The sequence below is a fragment of the Triplophysa dalaica genome, chromosome 19 (assembly GCF_015846415.1).
Source record: "Triplophysa dalaica isolate WHDGS20190420 chromosome 19, ASM1584641v1, whole genome shotgun sequence".
Classification (NCBI taxonomy): Eukaryota; Metazoa; Chordata; class Actinopteri; order Cypriniformes; family Nemacheilidae; genus Triplophysa; species Triplophysa dalaica.
In genome coordinates this window covers 13,234,967-13,251,907 of record NC_079560.1, presented here as the reverse complement: position 1 = coordinate 13,251,907, position 16,941 = coordinate 13,234,967, and the positions used below count along the sequence as shown (strand labels likewise).

At 35.9% G+C, this 16,941-nt stretch overlaps 1 protein-coding gene and 1 long non-coding RNA gene across 2 annotated transcripts; both read right to left on the bottom strand.

The window, feature by feature from the left end:
• Positions 1 to 768: 768 nt before the first annotated feature.
• On the bottom strand, positions 769 to 2,560 carry LOC130408470 (uncharacterized). The gene is made up of 3 exons (XR_008904755.1): positions 2,430 to 2,560; positions 1,138 to 1,260; positions 769 to 1,052 (listed from the first exon to the last, which is right to left on the bottom strand). It is a non-coding gene; the product is annotated as an uncharacterized LOC130408470 (long non-coding RNA).
• Positions 2,561 to 10,294: 7,734 nt separating this feature from the next.
• ddx52 (DEAD (Asp-Glu-Ala-Asp) box polypeptide 52) lies at positions 10,295 to 15,489 on the bottom strand. The gene is made up of 15 exons (XM_056730735.1): positions 15,360 to 15,489; positions 14,722 to 14,908; positions 14,468 to 14,613; positions 13,947 to 14,132; positions 13,700 to 13,843; positions 13,515 to 13,626; positions 13,359 to 13,431; positions 12,416 to 12,619; positions 11,972 to 12,062; positions 11,712 to 11,834; positions 11,426 to 11,576; positions 11,271 to 11,346; positions 10,927 to 10,998; positions 10,680 to 10,778; positions 10,295 to 10,400 (listed from the first exon to the last, which is right to left on the bottom strand). The coding sequence occupies exons 1-15, from the start codon at positions 15,444 to 15,446 to the stop codon at positions 10,361 to 10,363; spliced, it is 1,791 nt and encodes a 596-aa protein (XP_056586713.1). The 5' UTR covers positions 15,447 to 15,489; the 3' UTR covers positions 10,295 to 10,360.
• Positions 15,490 to 16,941: the final 1,452 nt, after the last annotated feature.

Below are 16,941 nucleotides of genomic sequence, written 5' to 3'. Positions count from 1 at the left end.
CTGTGCTCGATACACTCCCCCAGCGATCCTACAGGTCTCGGAAAGTTTTTTTCGAACATATAAAACTGTTTCTTAACAACTTTTCATAGTCCCGTATTGGACAATTCTCCGGAAAATCACTCGGCACGGCCACATGAGAGCAGGAGAAGGAGCATGCGCAAACGTCACTTTCACTTGTGTGCAGGAGAGAGATAGAGCATACGTTTGCGAAGTTAAGGTGTTTGTTTGTTCACTGCATTTGGGTGAAGAATATTATATAAAATGTGGATATAATACTGGATTTGGAGATTGTTTGAAACTGATATATGGAACCGTCCCAGCTATAAAAGATGCCGGACATGAACCGCCTGCGATGAGTGAAACTGATGTATGTGTTTTGTTGACAATGGGTGTGCACGTGTTTTGGTTCAGCCTACCCCTCTCCCCCGCATGAGCCTTTTGTTTTAGGAAACAATCCTAAAGCTGTATCTATCTTTTATAAATGTGATCAAACTAAATAATCTTCGAGCATGCGAAGTATGCAATACTACTCAATAGGTACTCAAGATTAATATGAGATTGGCAGAAACCCTGTATGTTACGCCTGCTATTTATTGCGCAATGCACATAAAAGGTAGTGAACCCTACATACAAAATGAGACGAAATGAAACAGATGACACAAATATTAGTCAAATAAATATTTTTTTTATTTTAATTAATAGTTCAAATTAATAAATACAATTAATTTAATTAATCAGAAACAGAAAGAGATTAGGTGCCAAGTATGTTTGCCCATATAGGAGCATCCAGTTCACAGAGACCATAACACAAAAGAATACACAATGTTGTTGTAGGTAATAACAACATGAATAATAATAATTTTAACAAAGTAATAATATAAAATTGTTTTTTTGTGTGTTTTTTCTTTTGTAAGTTATTTATATTATCCTTCATCTTTAGCATGATCTTTTGCTTTGGAAGGTAACAGGAAGTTGGCAACAGGAATGGCCTCCATGTCATATATTATGAATCCATTGTTACCCTCAGGGTCCTCCTGACACTGGACAGAAATCTGAAAACAAAAGTTTACAGATCATATTTCATACATATAGAACATAACATCATATGATGTTAAAACCATTATGTCTTTGTCATACCTGAACTTGTTCGGGTAAACCACATGTTATGTCTGTCGAGTCGTAAACCTCATTGTCTTCCCTTAATCGGACATATTTCTCCTGAGAATCAGATTGTTTAACTGATTTGCAGCAGGTTGAACCCTTATTTGATAAGAAACAAAACTTTTTAATCTTTATTTGATAGATTACTTTGTTACCATGAGTAGAAACTCGACTATACGTAAACACAATATTACGACTCAGAAAAGTTTCATTGTTAGCATTCTGTGTCACTTCTGTCTTACCATATTGATAAATGTTGAGTTTTCTAACTTAAGAAGTGATACAATTGTGCTGCCTTCACAACGTCTTGGTGTTTCGTTTATATTATCTCGCTGAATATTATGAATGAAGTCAAAAAACAAAACAGGAAGAAACAAATTGTGTATCCGGGTCTTTTTTGATAGCGCATGTGCATTTGATCAAGGAGCTTCAACATCGATCGACACAAATCTGAAAGGATTGTACATGCCGTAAAAACTCATTGAAAGTTGGGCTTTTTTCCTTAATGAGTCTGACAACATTACACACAATATTCTAGATAAAATAAGGCCTGTGTGAATCTGTGTTGAAATTCATATCAACATAAAAACAAGCAGCAATCGTGAATATAGCGAAGAAAATCTGATGAGCCAGATGATTTGTATGAAACGTTTACATTCAAAAATTACAATGAAATTGAATCAAAGATAATAGTTTTGTACAGAAAATCATGTTCTGTGAACGTAGACTTAAAAATTTGTGGGTTATTTTATCCAATGGTTGGGTAAAATATAAACAAACCCAACCGTTGGTAAAAAAAAAATGACCTAGAATATGTGCATATATTTCACTCAACCTCGGATTGATACAATCCATGAAAGGGAAACTTCACCCCAAATATGAAAATTTTGTCCTCATTTAATTGCCTTCGAGTTGTTCCAAATGTGTAAATGTATTTGTTCTGATGAACACAGAGAATAATGCTTTTAACCAAACAGATCTCAACACCCATTGACTATCATAGTAGGAAAAAATCAATGGTACTAAAAAGTGCCGCAAATTGTTTGCTGTTCATTATTCTTCAAAATGTGTTCTTAGTTCAACAGAACAAAAAAAGATAAAGTAATTTCTCCTACTATGTGAGTCATATATTGTACAATTCTGTTCAAGCTAATTTTAAAAATGCTTTTCATATTCCTATACTTCACCACTAAAAACGTATCATATTGATTCATTTCTTCTTAGCTTTAAATTGCAGAATTAGAGCAGAATTACTTGAGTTTGCTTACCTAGAAATAAATTCCAGTTTTCTTCTCTTGATTAAAAAACAGTAATCCATTTCGTTTGGTTTTCATATTTATCTTTTCCAGTACTAAACATGATATGACTGCAAGAGAGACTAAAGAGAAGTCTATTTGGGTGTAACGGAACAGGGATTCTCCGTGTAGTCTCTGACAATTGAAACATCAAAACCAACATAATTTTAACCGCATCACACAATGTTGTTGCATTTCGGCTTGCACTGCAAACTACAGCATGACATTAACCATCTGACTCAAAACCATCGAGAGATGACAGAGAATGATTTGCATGCTACCATTATAATACCTCAATGCAGACTGCGACTGCAAGCAACTCCATAGACCACAAAGATGATTCTCAGTTCCTTTCATAGTTAGGCTTTATTGTTTCATTTAAAACTAACAGTGGATTGCTTCAAACTGCTTACTAAACACAATTAGGCCTGTAGTGATTTTCCCTCATGACAAACCTACTGTAGTACTTTGACTAAAACAAGAACTTTCATGCCTAGACATAGAGGCCAGACTTCAGTGCTGCTTGATCTGAAAAATCAAGTTTATCTGTTTGGATTACAACACACTGGAGCAACCAAAGTTTGTCTCCCACAAGAAGAGAGAAAAAGGACTTAGACTGGGCTTGACATTAAAGGTTGGGTGTCATGCTATGTCATGCATTCTGACTTCTTTACACTGTTAAACGTGATGGCTTCTCATGCTCAACACGGTCAACTTGTACAAAACGAGTTGGACGTATGACTGTACTAGGCTACATTGACATTGGAACTAAAGAAATGTTTGTCTCTTCTGTGTTTGTCTATTATACTCTGTGTGTATATTGCAAATATATATGCTTATGATGATAACAATAATTAAAAAACATTTAATAAAATATAATCTAAAAAATATTTTAGACGTTTACTTGAGTAACAATTTCTATAGTTACTTTTACTTTTACTTTAGTAAAGATTTTGGCTACTCTAACCACCTCTGTCAATTTGTGGTCATACTTAACGCAGAGAGCTACATATTTACTGTGGTTATGTTTGTCATGTCTTTGTACATGTTGAATTGAAGATTTCATCTCATTCGTCTCATTAAAAATAAAAATACATTGTCTGTGGACTTTGATCTTGTAGACCTTGACTTCATGCGTTCTGAACTTTCTCTTGATCCAAATTCACTCCAGACAACAGTAATCAAAGATAATAATTTTAGTGATGCCACTGAATATCAGCACAATAAACGTATTGTACATGTATCATCCTAAGGATGTTTGTAGATGACAGTTTCTGCACTTGAGGTAACATGGTGCTCAACAAATGTGGTTTAACTGCTAAAAATAATGGCAAACTTGAGAAGTGTACTTCACATGGATAGTAAATCTCAAAACCAAGAACCACACCAGGTATGTTTTCATATTCTTTATATAAGCTGTAACAGGTGTATATAAAGTACTGAAACAAAGAATGCATCACACAACATGAAGTTTATCATTTTAATGTATACATTAGAAGAACAACAGACATAGGTGTAAATCCTGACACCAGTAACATGATTCAAGACTAGAAACCAGAGTGTCGGCCAAGATCCAAGCAGCATGCTCTGACAAAACGCAACACATGGAGTAAAGGAGTCAGAGCATGAGTCCATACCCTGACACAAAAGACGAAACGTAATTCTTTTAGGATTTGATTGGGGTTGAAGGGATGGCCAATCACATGTCCAGTGTAGCCAGAGAGGGCGATCGGAATACTCTCACGAAAGACCAATAAAACGCCTCCGAGAATGACGTACACCTCCAAGAATATGTAAACGTTATTGTAAGGTAAACAAACTTCAGTTGAAATATTAAACACTCAAAGTAATATGTTCTTTGTTTCCTCACTATTTACTTCATTAACTATCCTTTTTAAAAATAAAATAATTTATTTAAAATCAATGACAACAATACAGTTCACCTCACGTTAAGCAAAGTGACTCATAAAAATTACTTCTTTTTCACATTTTAACCTAAACAACCAAAGTACTGTAACATTAATACAATTTCAAGTCTTCATTTTCTTCTATTTCAGTTATGATGCCTTCATCATCAGCGTCCAGGTCATTCAGAGGTTGGAGTTAAATTGGATATGACACATCTTCAAATACAATTTCCCTGTGAAGGCCTTCATCGTTCTCCATACACTGGATTGACAACTAAAGTACAATGAAAATTACATAATGAGTCAAAATGAGTAAAGACAATAAATAAGTAATCCTGCTCTGCCCATCACAGTTAACATTACCTGTTCAGTACACTGTACACAATTTTCATGCGATATGACAGCAGGTCAAACAATATCTGACCATCTTGACCTTCCTCATTGTCAACACATTGGACAGAAAACTTGAAAACATTGAAAAACAGAACTGATTAAAATCACTGGCACATACTTAACAGAATTTCACAGCGTTCATCTTAATAACTGTCGTAGCCCTTTTTGATCCTACACATGAAAACGCATGTTGAAACTAAAATGGCGGTAACTCATGAATTCTTTGGAATTCGTTTGAAAAAAGAAAAGTAGCTGATTATTGCAAAAACAAAAAAGAGTCTAAGACCTTTCCAATGATATATAGTTTGTCATGATTCGATGAGAAATTACATGCAAAATATTGACGCAAATTTAGGTGTCCCGTATACGGAACGGGTGACAGTTAACAGGCTACGATGACTAACAAAATAAAATAAAGTGGCAGAAGTCTGGCAGACTTATAACTAATAACAACACAGTAAACATATGGTAACCTAATAATGTAACTGGGCATACATATATAATATAAACAAATATAACTGATAACAGCAAAGTCTTATAATAATGTAACAGAGCATATAATACTAATATAACCAATACTAATAATATATAATACTAATACAAAATCTGGATTAAAATAAGGATTTACTCCAGAAGGGGTACGGATAATCCCTTTGTGTTCATCTTTCGCTTTCTTCACAATCGGTAACATTTTCAAATATGTTTTTTAGTTGACCATGAATGTAGGGCAAACAAAAACGTATATACCAGATGTTATCGGCTTAATATAAACCATGGCTTCCATCATCGAGATGTTCGAAAATCAAAACTGAAATGATTAAATCGTACAGTTATAGTGTGCTCGAATCTAACAAAAACCTGCTGTTCTGACTCCACACCGTTCACCGTTACATCAATACTAATCTGTTGATATATTTAAATCCAGCTATTCTGCATCTTCTAACTCTTAGTAGATCTAAAACCTAAAATTGACGAACAAGGACATTATAAAAAGCTTCAGATACACGGTAAGGAATATATCCCGGAAATGAGACTAAAAACGTGTTGGCACGAAGTTGTGGAGCATGCGCATACTGCATTATGAATGACTGACGTGAGACCAGTTGATCAACTATTACAATCAACTATTCCCATAAATAAATGTTCATAGACTCAGAGAAAGAGTCCATGTCTTACTGTACATCTGACGTCCTTGTTGACTTTTGGTTCATCCAGTAGATCTTCATGTGCTCTGAACTTTCTCCTGAACCTTCATCTTCATTCCAGACAACAACGGTATTTCAAAATACACGTTTTAGGGATGCCATTGCCATAATAGGCAGAATGAATCTTATACACTACAAACTGTATGTAATGTACTAAATATTACATGAATAAAGCAAAACTAAGGTTCCTAAGATAAAGCAGTGCCACTGTCAGGAAAAAAATTTAACCTGTTTAATGGGATATCTTCTAAATCTGTTCACATACAGACTCCACCCAGACCATTTCTGCTTCCTTTAAAACATGTTTCAAGTCCAAACATGAACCATCAATTATTTTATGATAGAAAGAAAGCATCAGTTCACATTTGAAATTTTCACATGTTTTAGTATCATTGAAAGGGGTCAAATGACACGGCTAAAATGAATATCTTTGTTTTTTCAGATGTAATGCAGTGTCTTTATATGATTAAAAGCGCTGTATTTTCCACATACCGTGCATGTTTGTATCTCCTCTTTGCCCCGCCTCTCTGAAATGGACACATTTTTAACAAAGCTCATCGCTCTGAAAAGCGAGGTGTGCTATGATTGACTAGTAAACCAGTGCGTAGTGATTGGTCCAACACTGCAAGCGCGTGACGGAAATGTTACACCTCTTACCATATATGGACATCAGGTTGTACTGACAGGTACGCCCACCTTACTTGCGTATACATTCGGGCGGTCTTAGTCAAATCATACCACAGACGCAAAGCAGATCGGTCTTGTACATTCTGAAGGGGCTTATTTCGCAAAAACAGCCGGCTGCTTGTACATTAGACCGCTTATTACACGACTACTTACCACATGAGAAAAAACTGGACACAAAATGTGAGTTTTATTAAGACTTTATTAGCTCATTTTTAATGAATACAGACCATTAACATTCGATAAGAAACGACGTTCAAATGTCACGAACATTCAATTTGGTTTAATCATTTGTAAATATACTGTCATATATCTGATTAAAATTGTGTAATATTAAACTGTACCTGTCAAAATGATTTGCAGCATCCAGGTTGCTGGGTGGTATTTGTTTCGAGTGGTTTTTATATGATAATAACAACCCTTGGAATGTCGCAAATGGCCAATCAGAATCAAGTATTCCAGAGCGCCGTGTAATAATGTGAAATAAGGCAGCTTGGCCTCGGGTCCTGATCACACTGTAGGGGCTTATTTCTGCATAACAACCAGCTGCCTCTACATTATCCCTTACTTAATCCTCTATATATAAAATTTTCAATAGGCTACAGGACGTTTCCTTCTTTGTATCTAACAACCTACTTATTAGTTGTGTCCCAAATGACAATTAAGGTTCACAGTTCTGGAAGATGAGGAGGTTTCCCAGATGAGGGGAAATGATATCAGACGCATAACAAAAGGTCACAATCTTATCTCAAGACTAAAGAAAACACAAGGATGTGTTTGGCATTCCTGCACTTGCTCCCAAGAATACAGAAATGTTACTGGTATGTAAACACACTTCCACTGAAACATTCAATACTGAAATAAATGTTTCATTCATTGTCCATTTAACTTCATGAACCGTTTGTGCTTCTAGTAAAACTTCGAACATTTATGTGATATTATATAATTTGCTTCATTTTTAAGTAAAGTAGCGGTGCCTCATAGAAACTCCTTAATGTTGTCCACTTCTTCATTCATTCATACAAAAGTGCACTTTCAAGTCCTAAATGTCTTCCATATTAAATGCAATGCCTTCATCATCAATGTCCGGGTCATCAAGAGGTTGGACATTCATGGTATATGACACATCTTCAAACATAATTAGCCCTTGAAGGCCTTCCTGGTTCTCCATACACTGGATTGACAACTAAAGTACAATGAAAATTACATAATGAGTCAAAATGAGTAAAGACAATAACTAAGTAATCCTGCTCTGCCCATCACAGTTAACATTACCTGTTCAGTACACTGTAGTAGTGCGTTGTTCTCTTCAAAAGTGTCGTCCAGAATTTTCATGCGATATGACAGCAGGTCAAACACGATCTGACCATCTTGACCTTCTTGGTTGTCAACACATTGAACATAAACCTTGAAAACATTGAGATCAGAACTGATTAAAATCACTGGCACATACTGAATAGAATTTCATTTTAAGAAGACTGACAAAATAATATGAAGTGGCAGAAGACTTGCAGACTTAAAAATGATAACAAAACAGTAAATAATAATATGGTAACCTGATAATGTTACAGGTCATACATATATAAAACAAACAAATACAACTAATAGCAGCCAATTCATATAATAATGTAACAGAGCATATAATACTAATATATAACCAATACTTATAATATTATGCTAATTTAATACTAATGTAAAATCAGGACTTACTCCATAAGGGGCACGTATAGTTCCAAAATCCCTTTGTGTAGCGCTCTCGCTTTTTTCTGCCTCCGTCACGTTCTGTTACATTTCAGAGATGTTTTTTCATTACAAATTTAAAACAAAGCTTGTATAACAGATATTAACGGCTTAATATATACCATGGCTTCCATCATCGAGATGTTCGAAAATCAAATCTGAAATTGTTGAATCGTACAGTTATAGTGTGTCGGAATCTTTCTGCTGTTCTGACTCCACACCGTTCACCGTTACATCAATACTAATCTGTTGATATACTTAAATCCAGCTATTCTGCATCTTACTCTTAGTAGATCTAAAACCTAAAATTGAAAAACAAGGACATTATAAAAAGATTCGGATATACGGTAAGGAATATATCCCGGAAATGAGACTAAAAACGGGCGCGAAGATGTGGAGCATGCGCATACTGCATCATGAATGACTGACGTGAGGCCAGTTGATCAACTATTAAAATCAACTATTCCCGTTAATAAATGTTCATAGACTCAGAGAAAGAGTCCATGTCTTACTGTACATCTGACGTCCTTGTTGACTTGGGTTCATCCAGTAGATCTTCATGTGCTCTGAACTTTCTCCTGAACCTTCATCTTCATTCCAGACAACAACAGTATTCCAAAATACACGTTTTAGGGATGCCATTGCCATAATCGGCACAATTTGCACACTCCATAGTGGTATAACTACATATTATTTGAATAAAGCTAAACTAAAGTTCTCAAGATAAAGCAGTGCCACTGTCAGGAAAATAAATAGAACCTGTTAAATCTGTTCACACACAGACTCCACCCAGACCATTTATGCTTCTTTTAAAACATGTTTCAAGTCCAAACATGAACCATCAATTATTTTTGTATGCAAGTTAGCATCAGTTCACATTTGAAATTTTCACATGATTCAGTATCATTGAACTTTCTTTTCAGGCAAACTCTGTTTTTCAAAATTGTACATTTTCAAATGTTCATGTTTTTAAGTGAAACTGTCTTCATGTGCATAAAATGACAGTGTGCATGTTTAACTGCATTTGTCTGGGCCAAATGTTCTTTCTTGCAGTGAAATATGACAATATGTCCACACTAGATTAATAAGGCTTAAATGAATGAGCACAATAGTTTTTCTGTGTTTCTCTAGGGCTTAGATGTAAATAGCTCGAGCATTAACACTCATTCGCATTAACAGTCTTAACAGCTGATACTACCCGCAACTCATAGCGAAATGGAAGAGTTTAGTGATGCTAGACTGAATGAATAAAGAAAAATTGAAATCTGAAAAGTTGTTTTTGATGTGTGTGATTTAAAAATAATGTTCTTGTGTAATAGTATGTCCCAGTATTCTTCTGCAATGAATTTGTCCTCCCATACTTGAGAAAATCCACATTAATGTAAATCAGTGGTTCTCAAAAGGGGAGCCCCAGATGACATCTTTGGGGCCTCAAGATGACCAATCTTTTACAATTAGACAATGAGCATTGAAATACATTAAAAAGCTCTATAATTTGGCCATTTTTATAATTAAAATGTTTTCCCAGTTAATGTTAAACTCTAAAATATTTTATTGAGGTTTTGTGAGTGGGGGGGGCTTTGAATATTGTTGAATACAATGGTGGTCCTTGGAGTCAAAAAGGTTGAGAACCTCTGATGTAGATGGATTTACACTAAACCCAGTTGTGTCTTGTATGCTTCTCTAAAATCTTTTAACTACAAGATCCCAGGGATACTTATAGCACCCAGGGTCAGCTATCCAGTTTCATTAACCTTTATATTTCCTAAGAATCAAACTGTCATTGTTAGCACGATGCTCTACACAATGAATTACAGAAAAGGCATATTTTTGCCACCTGGAATAGCACTAGAGCCATCGACATCTCCGTTCACAAGAAGAGCAAAACAATGGAAAACTTCACATGACGTGGTCACCATTCATTTTATTAGAGACAATGATGTGGACAGGTCTGTACAACAGTGTGAATCTCAGCTCATGCTGATGCTTCTGTGCTTGCTTTAGCTTTTTTCTTCCTGAAACAGAAAGTGAAAATCAAACCTCTTACCCTAGAAAAAAATTACAAAGTCTTAATTACAAAATAATTAACTGCTCAATGCTAGAACATGTAATGATAAAACCATACTTCTTATATTGCTTTTAACCTCTTCATCCCTGATTGTACATACCCTCCCATCACAAACACCATATATACTTTTAGGGCATAATGTAGCCGAATTGGCACGCAGGACAGATGTCAACAACACATACAACACTTCCCTTTAATTTAACCAAACTCTCTCATAAAAACAAACCTTTTCCCCTTGCTGACTTTTTTCTGAAAGAGGATGCGTGGGGTTGTGCGAATAGTCGACCGTCTGGGTGGTTTCATTGCAAGCTGTCGCTTCACTTTGCTGAGGGGAGAAAAAGAAGCGTATTTTAGAGCTAAAACAGACACCTGAGTGAGTCTTTCAAGTTTTGAAAGTTAAGAAAAGTAGTACAAGTGTTTGATGAAATGTGGTATGAAAAGCACATGTTAGGTATATAAGAGAGAAGCTTCACCTTTTGATTTTCTTGAAGCCGAGCATGTAGTCAGGCACAGGACATCCGGCCTGTTTTATGACTGTGGCAATGCTGGACCAAAACAAAGCAGATATTAAAAGACACAGACTCGGAATCAGCATTCATTTCTCATAAAGCCACAAAATTGGTCTGAACTATAGAAGTCTGAAAAGAAACAATTCTGTGTCAACTGACTCCATGACCATAATTATTTACACTCCTCTGAAATACCAAAAAACGATCTTGAAATAGCCATAAACAACAAATCTGAATGAAGAGTTACTAAATGTATTTTTAAATATTTAATTTAAAAATATCACTAAAACTGCTTGTAGTTTTACTACCTGCGTAAGAGAGGTTTGTCATCCTCTGTGAAAAAGGTTATTGCTTTTCCTTTGTGTCCTGCTCTCCCAGTGCGCCCTATAAATCACAAAGTGTCAAGCTTAGCATCACAGGACACAACGAGAATTCACAATCTTTACTCAGCTGGTAAACTCACCAATCCGATGGATGTACTCGATGGCAGTAGTTGGGAAGTCGTAGTTGATGACGAGGTTGATGCCTTTGAAGTCAATTCCTCGAGCCAGAAGAGCAGTGCAGATCAACACCCAGATCTTCCCCGAACGGAAACTCGTAACAACATTGTCTCTCTAGAATAAAACAAAATGAGCGATTACAAAATGTAAATTCAATTCTGTTTGTTTGCCATCCTACCTCCACAGATTTTATTCTAAATATGGTTACACTCATATTTAGTGATATGCATTATTTCTCTCACAATCTACCTGCTGTTGGGTGCGTTCTGCATGGATCACATCAACGTTTATTCCCTCGTACACCAGCTCATGGAAGAGCTCACGGGCTCGATCGATAGACTGAACAAACACCAGCACAGGTGGCAGAAAGCCCTGATAAGTTTAAAAACATTAAGTCATCAAACAATTTTAATCATTAGAATCATCATTCAATTCAAAGGCTGATAATCCATGACATTTTTTCCATCACGAGATGACTCATTTGCGACTGAGGCGATGATGTCACTGACCTTCTTTATAAGGTCTCTAATAGCCAGCACTTTTCCACTCTCTGAACCCACAAACAGCAACTCTTGCTCCACCGTCTCAGCTGCTGTGTTCCTGAATATGTGTTAAAGAATCTTTTATAATTGAAAAGGTTCCAAAATTGGTTCTTAGTTGGGCCGTGTGGCTTCATAGAGATTCACAGAATCTTTCTGTTCTTGAAGCGTACAAACATAAAAAAATTGTTCTATTAAATTCGATGGGGAACAAATACTGCATTTTGGCGTCTTTATTTTCAGAAAGTAGGTCTGATTTCTTATTAACATAATGACCACAGTTTAATATTTTGTTAAAGTTACAGTTAGAGATCATGCATTCATTGATTTTAGCAGAGTTAAGTTTTGCAAACAGGAAATTTTCTTAAAAGTTGTCAATCAAATATATCGAGATATCGAGGAAAGCTGTGATACCTGGGTCCAATATTGACAGAGACGAGATTGTCCAGGTTCAGTCTACACCACTGCTCTACATCTGTGCCGAAGGTAGCGCTGAAAAAAGCCCGGCGGATTTTAGGAGAAGAGCAGGCCAGGAAAATGGTGGCGAGCTGCTCTCTGAAACCCGTCTTGCCATCCTCAAAGAGTTTATCCGATTCATCCACCACCAGCCACTCCACTCTGAACAGAACAAAGATCAATTAAACATTCACACGTGAGACGGACTGCTGAATATCTGTGTATGATAAAGGTTGAAAACAGAAAAAAATATTTGGTTAGCAACCGACACTTCTGAGGCACCATTGACTTCCTTTGTAGGGAAAAAAAAGTGTATAATTGTTTTCTCTGTTAAATATAAAAAGATATTTTGAGGAATCTAGGAATGCAGGAAGTTCTTTGACTACCATTTTAGTTTTTCCTACCATAGTAGTCAATGGTGCCACAGAAATCTCAGTTGCCAACATTCTTCCAAACATCTTTGTTTTCAACCGAACAAAGAAATTGATACCGGTTTAGAACAACTTGAGGGCGAGTAAATGATGACAGAATTTCTTTTTTTGTTAACTATTCCTATAATGCACACTTGAGGATTTGTAAATGTAATGTTTATAAAAATACAATGAAGCAATAAACCCCAAGCAGCAGTGGGTTACAGTGCATATTAGAACAGATAAGGGCATTATGGCCAGACAGAATACTTTTATAAAACAGTTATTCCATATGCGTAGCAAGGTTTCATAAAGTAAAGTAAATAAAATGATACTGAGGCTATGTAATGCGGTCAGCCGTCAGAACTTGGCTCGGCGAATCAGAATCAAGTACCAGAACTGACCGTTTTATAAATGCTCGTAAAGAACATTTTAGGTAGACAAAAAGGTAATAAACCTAGTGCTTTATTTCCTTTGCAAATCTGACTTGCCTACTCAAATCGACAGCAGGGGGATCTTGATTCAGCAAATATATCAATCTGTTAGGTGTGGTCACCAAAATATCTGAAAAAAGAATTTGTATAAGAAAATTAGCTTGCAATAAATTGTTCCAAACAAAAAGCAACAAAAAAAAATAGTGTACATACCAAATTTCTTAGCTGTCTTTGGCCCGAATTTTTTAACTGCGTCAACTCCTTTATTGATGATGTGAACTCTGAAGCCCACACCTTCTGACAACTTCACCAGCTCTCTGTGCGTCTAAATACAAACGACAACTTTTTTATTACCGCCTTTGTCAGTATGTTTAATACAGCTAATGCTGAGGGTTTACCTGACTGGCGAGCTCTCTGGTCGGGGAGATGATGAGAGCTCTGAATCCCTTGTTGAGGGGTTTGCGAAGGTGGGCCAGCAAAGGCAAACAGAAGGCCACGGTCTTACCAGAGCCTGTAGGAGCACACGCTAAAATCTCTCTATCCTGAAACAGACAGTTCGATGGAGAAAATGCAAAATTCAGAAAAGGCTAAATTTTCGATTACTGATTCACGTTCAAAACATAAACGAAGCCAGACGTGACTTACGTGCACCATGAGAGGAATGGCTTGCATCTGAATGGGTGTGGGGGTTTGGAAACCCGCTGTCTTAATATTCTGAATGATTCGTGGGTCTAGATTATATTCTTTCTGTAGCTCCTCAAAAGTAGACACAGGATCTGGGATGTCTGTACCGTGCACGTTTATCCGGTTCTGGTGCCGTATTCGATTAACCTAAAGAAGACAAACAGTTTAAACAGCATTGTTATTCAATCAATAATCAACTTAAAGAAAACATCAACTTGTATACATAACAATTAATATTACAACCACTACCTCTTTATTTTTGTTATTTCTTCAATCAATGTAAATTGAACTGCTTTTAAATAAAGATAAAACCACAAAGTGAGTTTAATGGAAGGTTCACCCAAAAATTTTAATTTCTGTCATCATTTATTCACTCATGTCAATTAGGCAATGTATGTGGCTCTTTCTTCTTTCTTCTGTACAAATGTTTTAATAGCAGTATTCTATAGAGCTGTGTTACACACAATAACAACTTTCTGTACCTTTTCCTGATGAATCTGCCGTAGTTTTTTTAATGAAGTTTTATCTTTAGTGTCCGTCTTGGGGTCTTTCGCATTGCCTTGTGATGACATCCACTGAATGCTCTCTTTCTCCTCCTTTCCATCACTGCTGTCCGCATCCTCTGCTTCTGTATATAAACATCAAAGAGCGCAAAGCACTGAGTACCAGAAGAATGTTGTATAAAACATGTGCAGATTTACACGGTTAAATTTCTTCCGAACAAGTTTCAGCTTACCTTTAGCTTTTCTTTTCTTTTTTGATGTCTTTACCGGCTCATCCACTTTGGTTCTTTTTCGTTTACTGGTGACATCATCTTCATCACTTTTGTCATCCTCTTCTTCACCGAGCCTGGATTTCGGAGGTGTTTCTGTGCCAAAGAAACTGACTCCAGCCAGCTGATCTAAGATCTCAGATTTGGTTCCCTAATAGAAAAGATGCACAACCGTAAAAACAAATAGAAATGAAATATGATATGATACTGAAATTTTCGAATGGATTTTTATGGAGATTAAATAGCTTTAAACGAAACCTATATTGATATATGTGGGTCTCAACTGTTAATATGCTGGGTTACTGGATCTGTTGTTATATTGCTAATATGAACTAACAACACACTATTACACTCCTATTGGAAGCCCAAAACACACAACATTAGAATTTATGATGTTTTTTTTTAAAAAGCACATTTATCAACTCGTGTTTTGTGGCTTTGATAACATTAGCATTAGCATTTCCAGGCTCGCTCAATAAGAAATGCAACACATGTTAGCCATGTGCCAGGTTTTCGAGTGGAAATCAATACATACCTGTCATTTGAAATAACAACAGTCAAACATACATTAAAATATTAAAACACTTTACTTAAAAACACACCTTAAAGCGCTCTGCATCTTTGGCAAATCTTTTAAGATTAAACTTTGCCCCTGCTCCAAGCTTTCTAAACAAGTCAAACGCGTCCATTGATACAGCGTTAAGACACGACTAATCGATTCAGAGGTTACTCTTCTTTCAGAGTTTATGGCAGTTGGCAACAAACATTTGGCGCATTCCCGCCACCTATTGGGCTGGAGTATGAGATGTTGGTGGATAGTTAAACGTAGAGTTTAATAGAAACAAAAATAATACTGCAATTAATTAAAATAAAAGAAGAAAAAGGGGAAAGTCCCGTCACCTTATGAATTCTATTAAACAGATTCAGACGTTACGATGCAGAGGCGCTCGATTATTACCCCTGTCTTGTATTTTGTCGTCCACTAGAGTGCGCACGAGTAAACTTTGAAACACGAATGCATTTATATAGTATATTTTAAGCATAATAGTTTCAACATAGTAATATTTTGGGTCCGTGCACTTTCTAAATATTTGATGGAAAAGATGGAAAGACATTTTTTTCGTTTAGTTTGACAAACGTAAAATAAGATAACAATCATTACACATGTGATACTGACAAGTTTTGCAATTTAATAAAATATTGCAGAAATATGAGCACATAATCCACGCTGCCCAACAGGCATTGATTTGCAAGCGAATCCCTTTAACCCAAAAGGTCTCATACCCCACTGACTCCCATTTCCCCTTCTATGGCAGTAAATGGGAATGAGATCTGTTTGGTTACTGACATTCTTCCAAATATCTTCCTTTGAGTTCAGGAGAACAAAGACATTTATACAGGTTTGTAACAACCTGAGGGTGAGTAAATTATGACATAATTTTTGGGTGAACTGTCCCTTTAATGTGAACTACATTACTGACACAGATTGTTTCTTTATGTTACACTATTGATGAAATACAGTGAAAATACATCAGTCTCTTTGGATAAAAGTGAGGATAAAAAATATAGGCCTAATAGTGTAAACATTAGCATGATGTTTTAGTAACCTTTTCCACTCGATGGGCAGGTTTGTGACATCCAAGGACTTGTTACCCCAAAGTGGGATTTGCGTGAGCAGTACCCTGAGGATGTTATTAAACAGAATTGTAAACACTAGAATTACAAAAATAAATAAATTAAAGAATGATAAAGTTCCTTCTGTTAAAGTCTAAAATCAGAATCTGTCCATTGAGGGTAGAAAACAAAGAAAGAGTTGGTTAGCAGGAAAGAGTGTGTTCATTGTGATAGATTGTAAGACAGGAGACAATGAGACAAAGATGTGCTTCCTCAACTTCATAAAGAACTTTACAGCCATGATTAAAGCAGAGCAAACAAAGATAATGATAAGACAGCAGATATGTATGGATGTGTGTCATAGCCAAAATGTTGCAATGTTTTAATATGTAATTATATGTAATAGTACTGTATGTATGTTTTTTACCTTTGGCAACATTGTACTGATTCATGAGAGAGAGAGAGAGAGAGAGAGAGAGAGAGAGAGAGGCTGTTCATTCTTCCTTATTGTCACAGGGGCAACATTATTTCTGCAAACCTAATATTGATCAACATTACTGAGAATGTTGC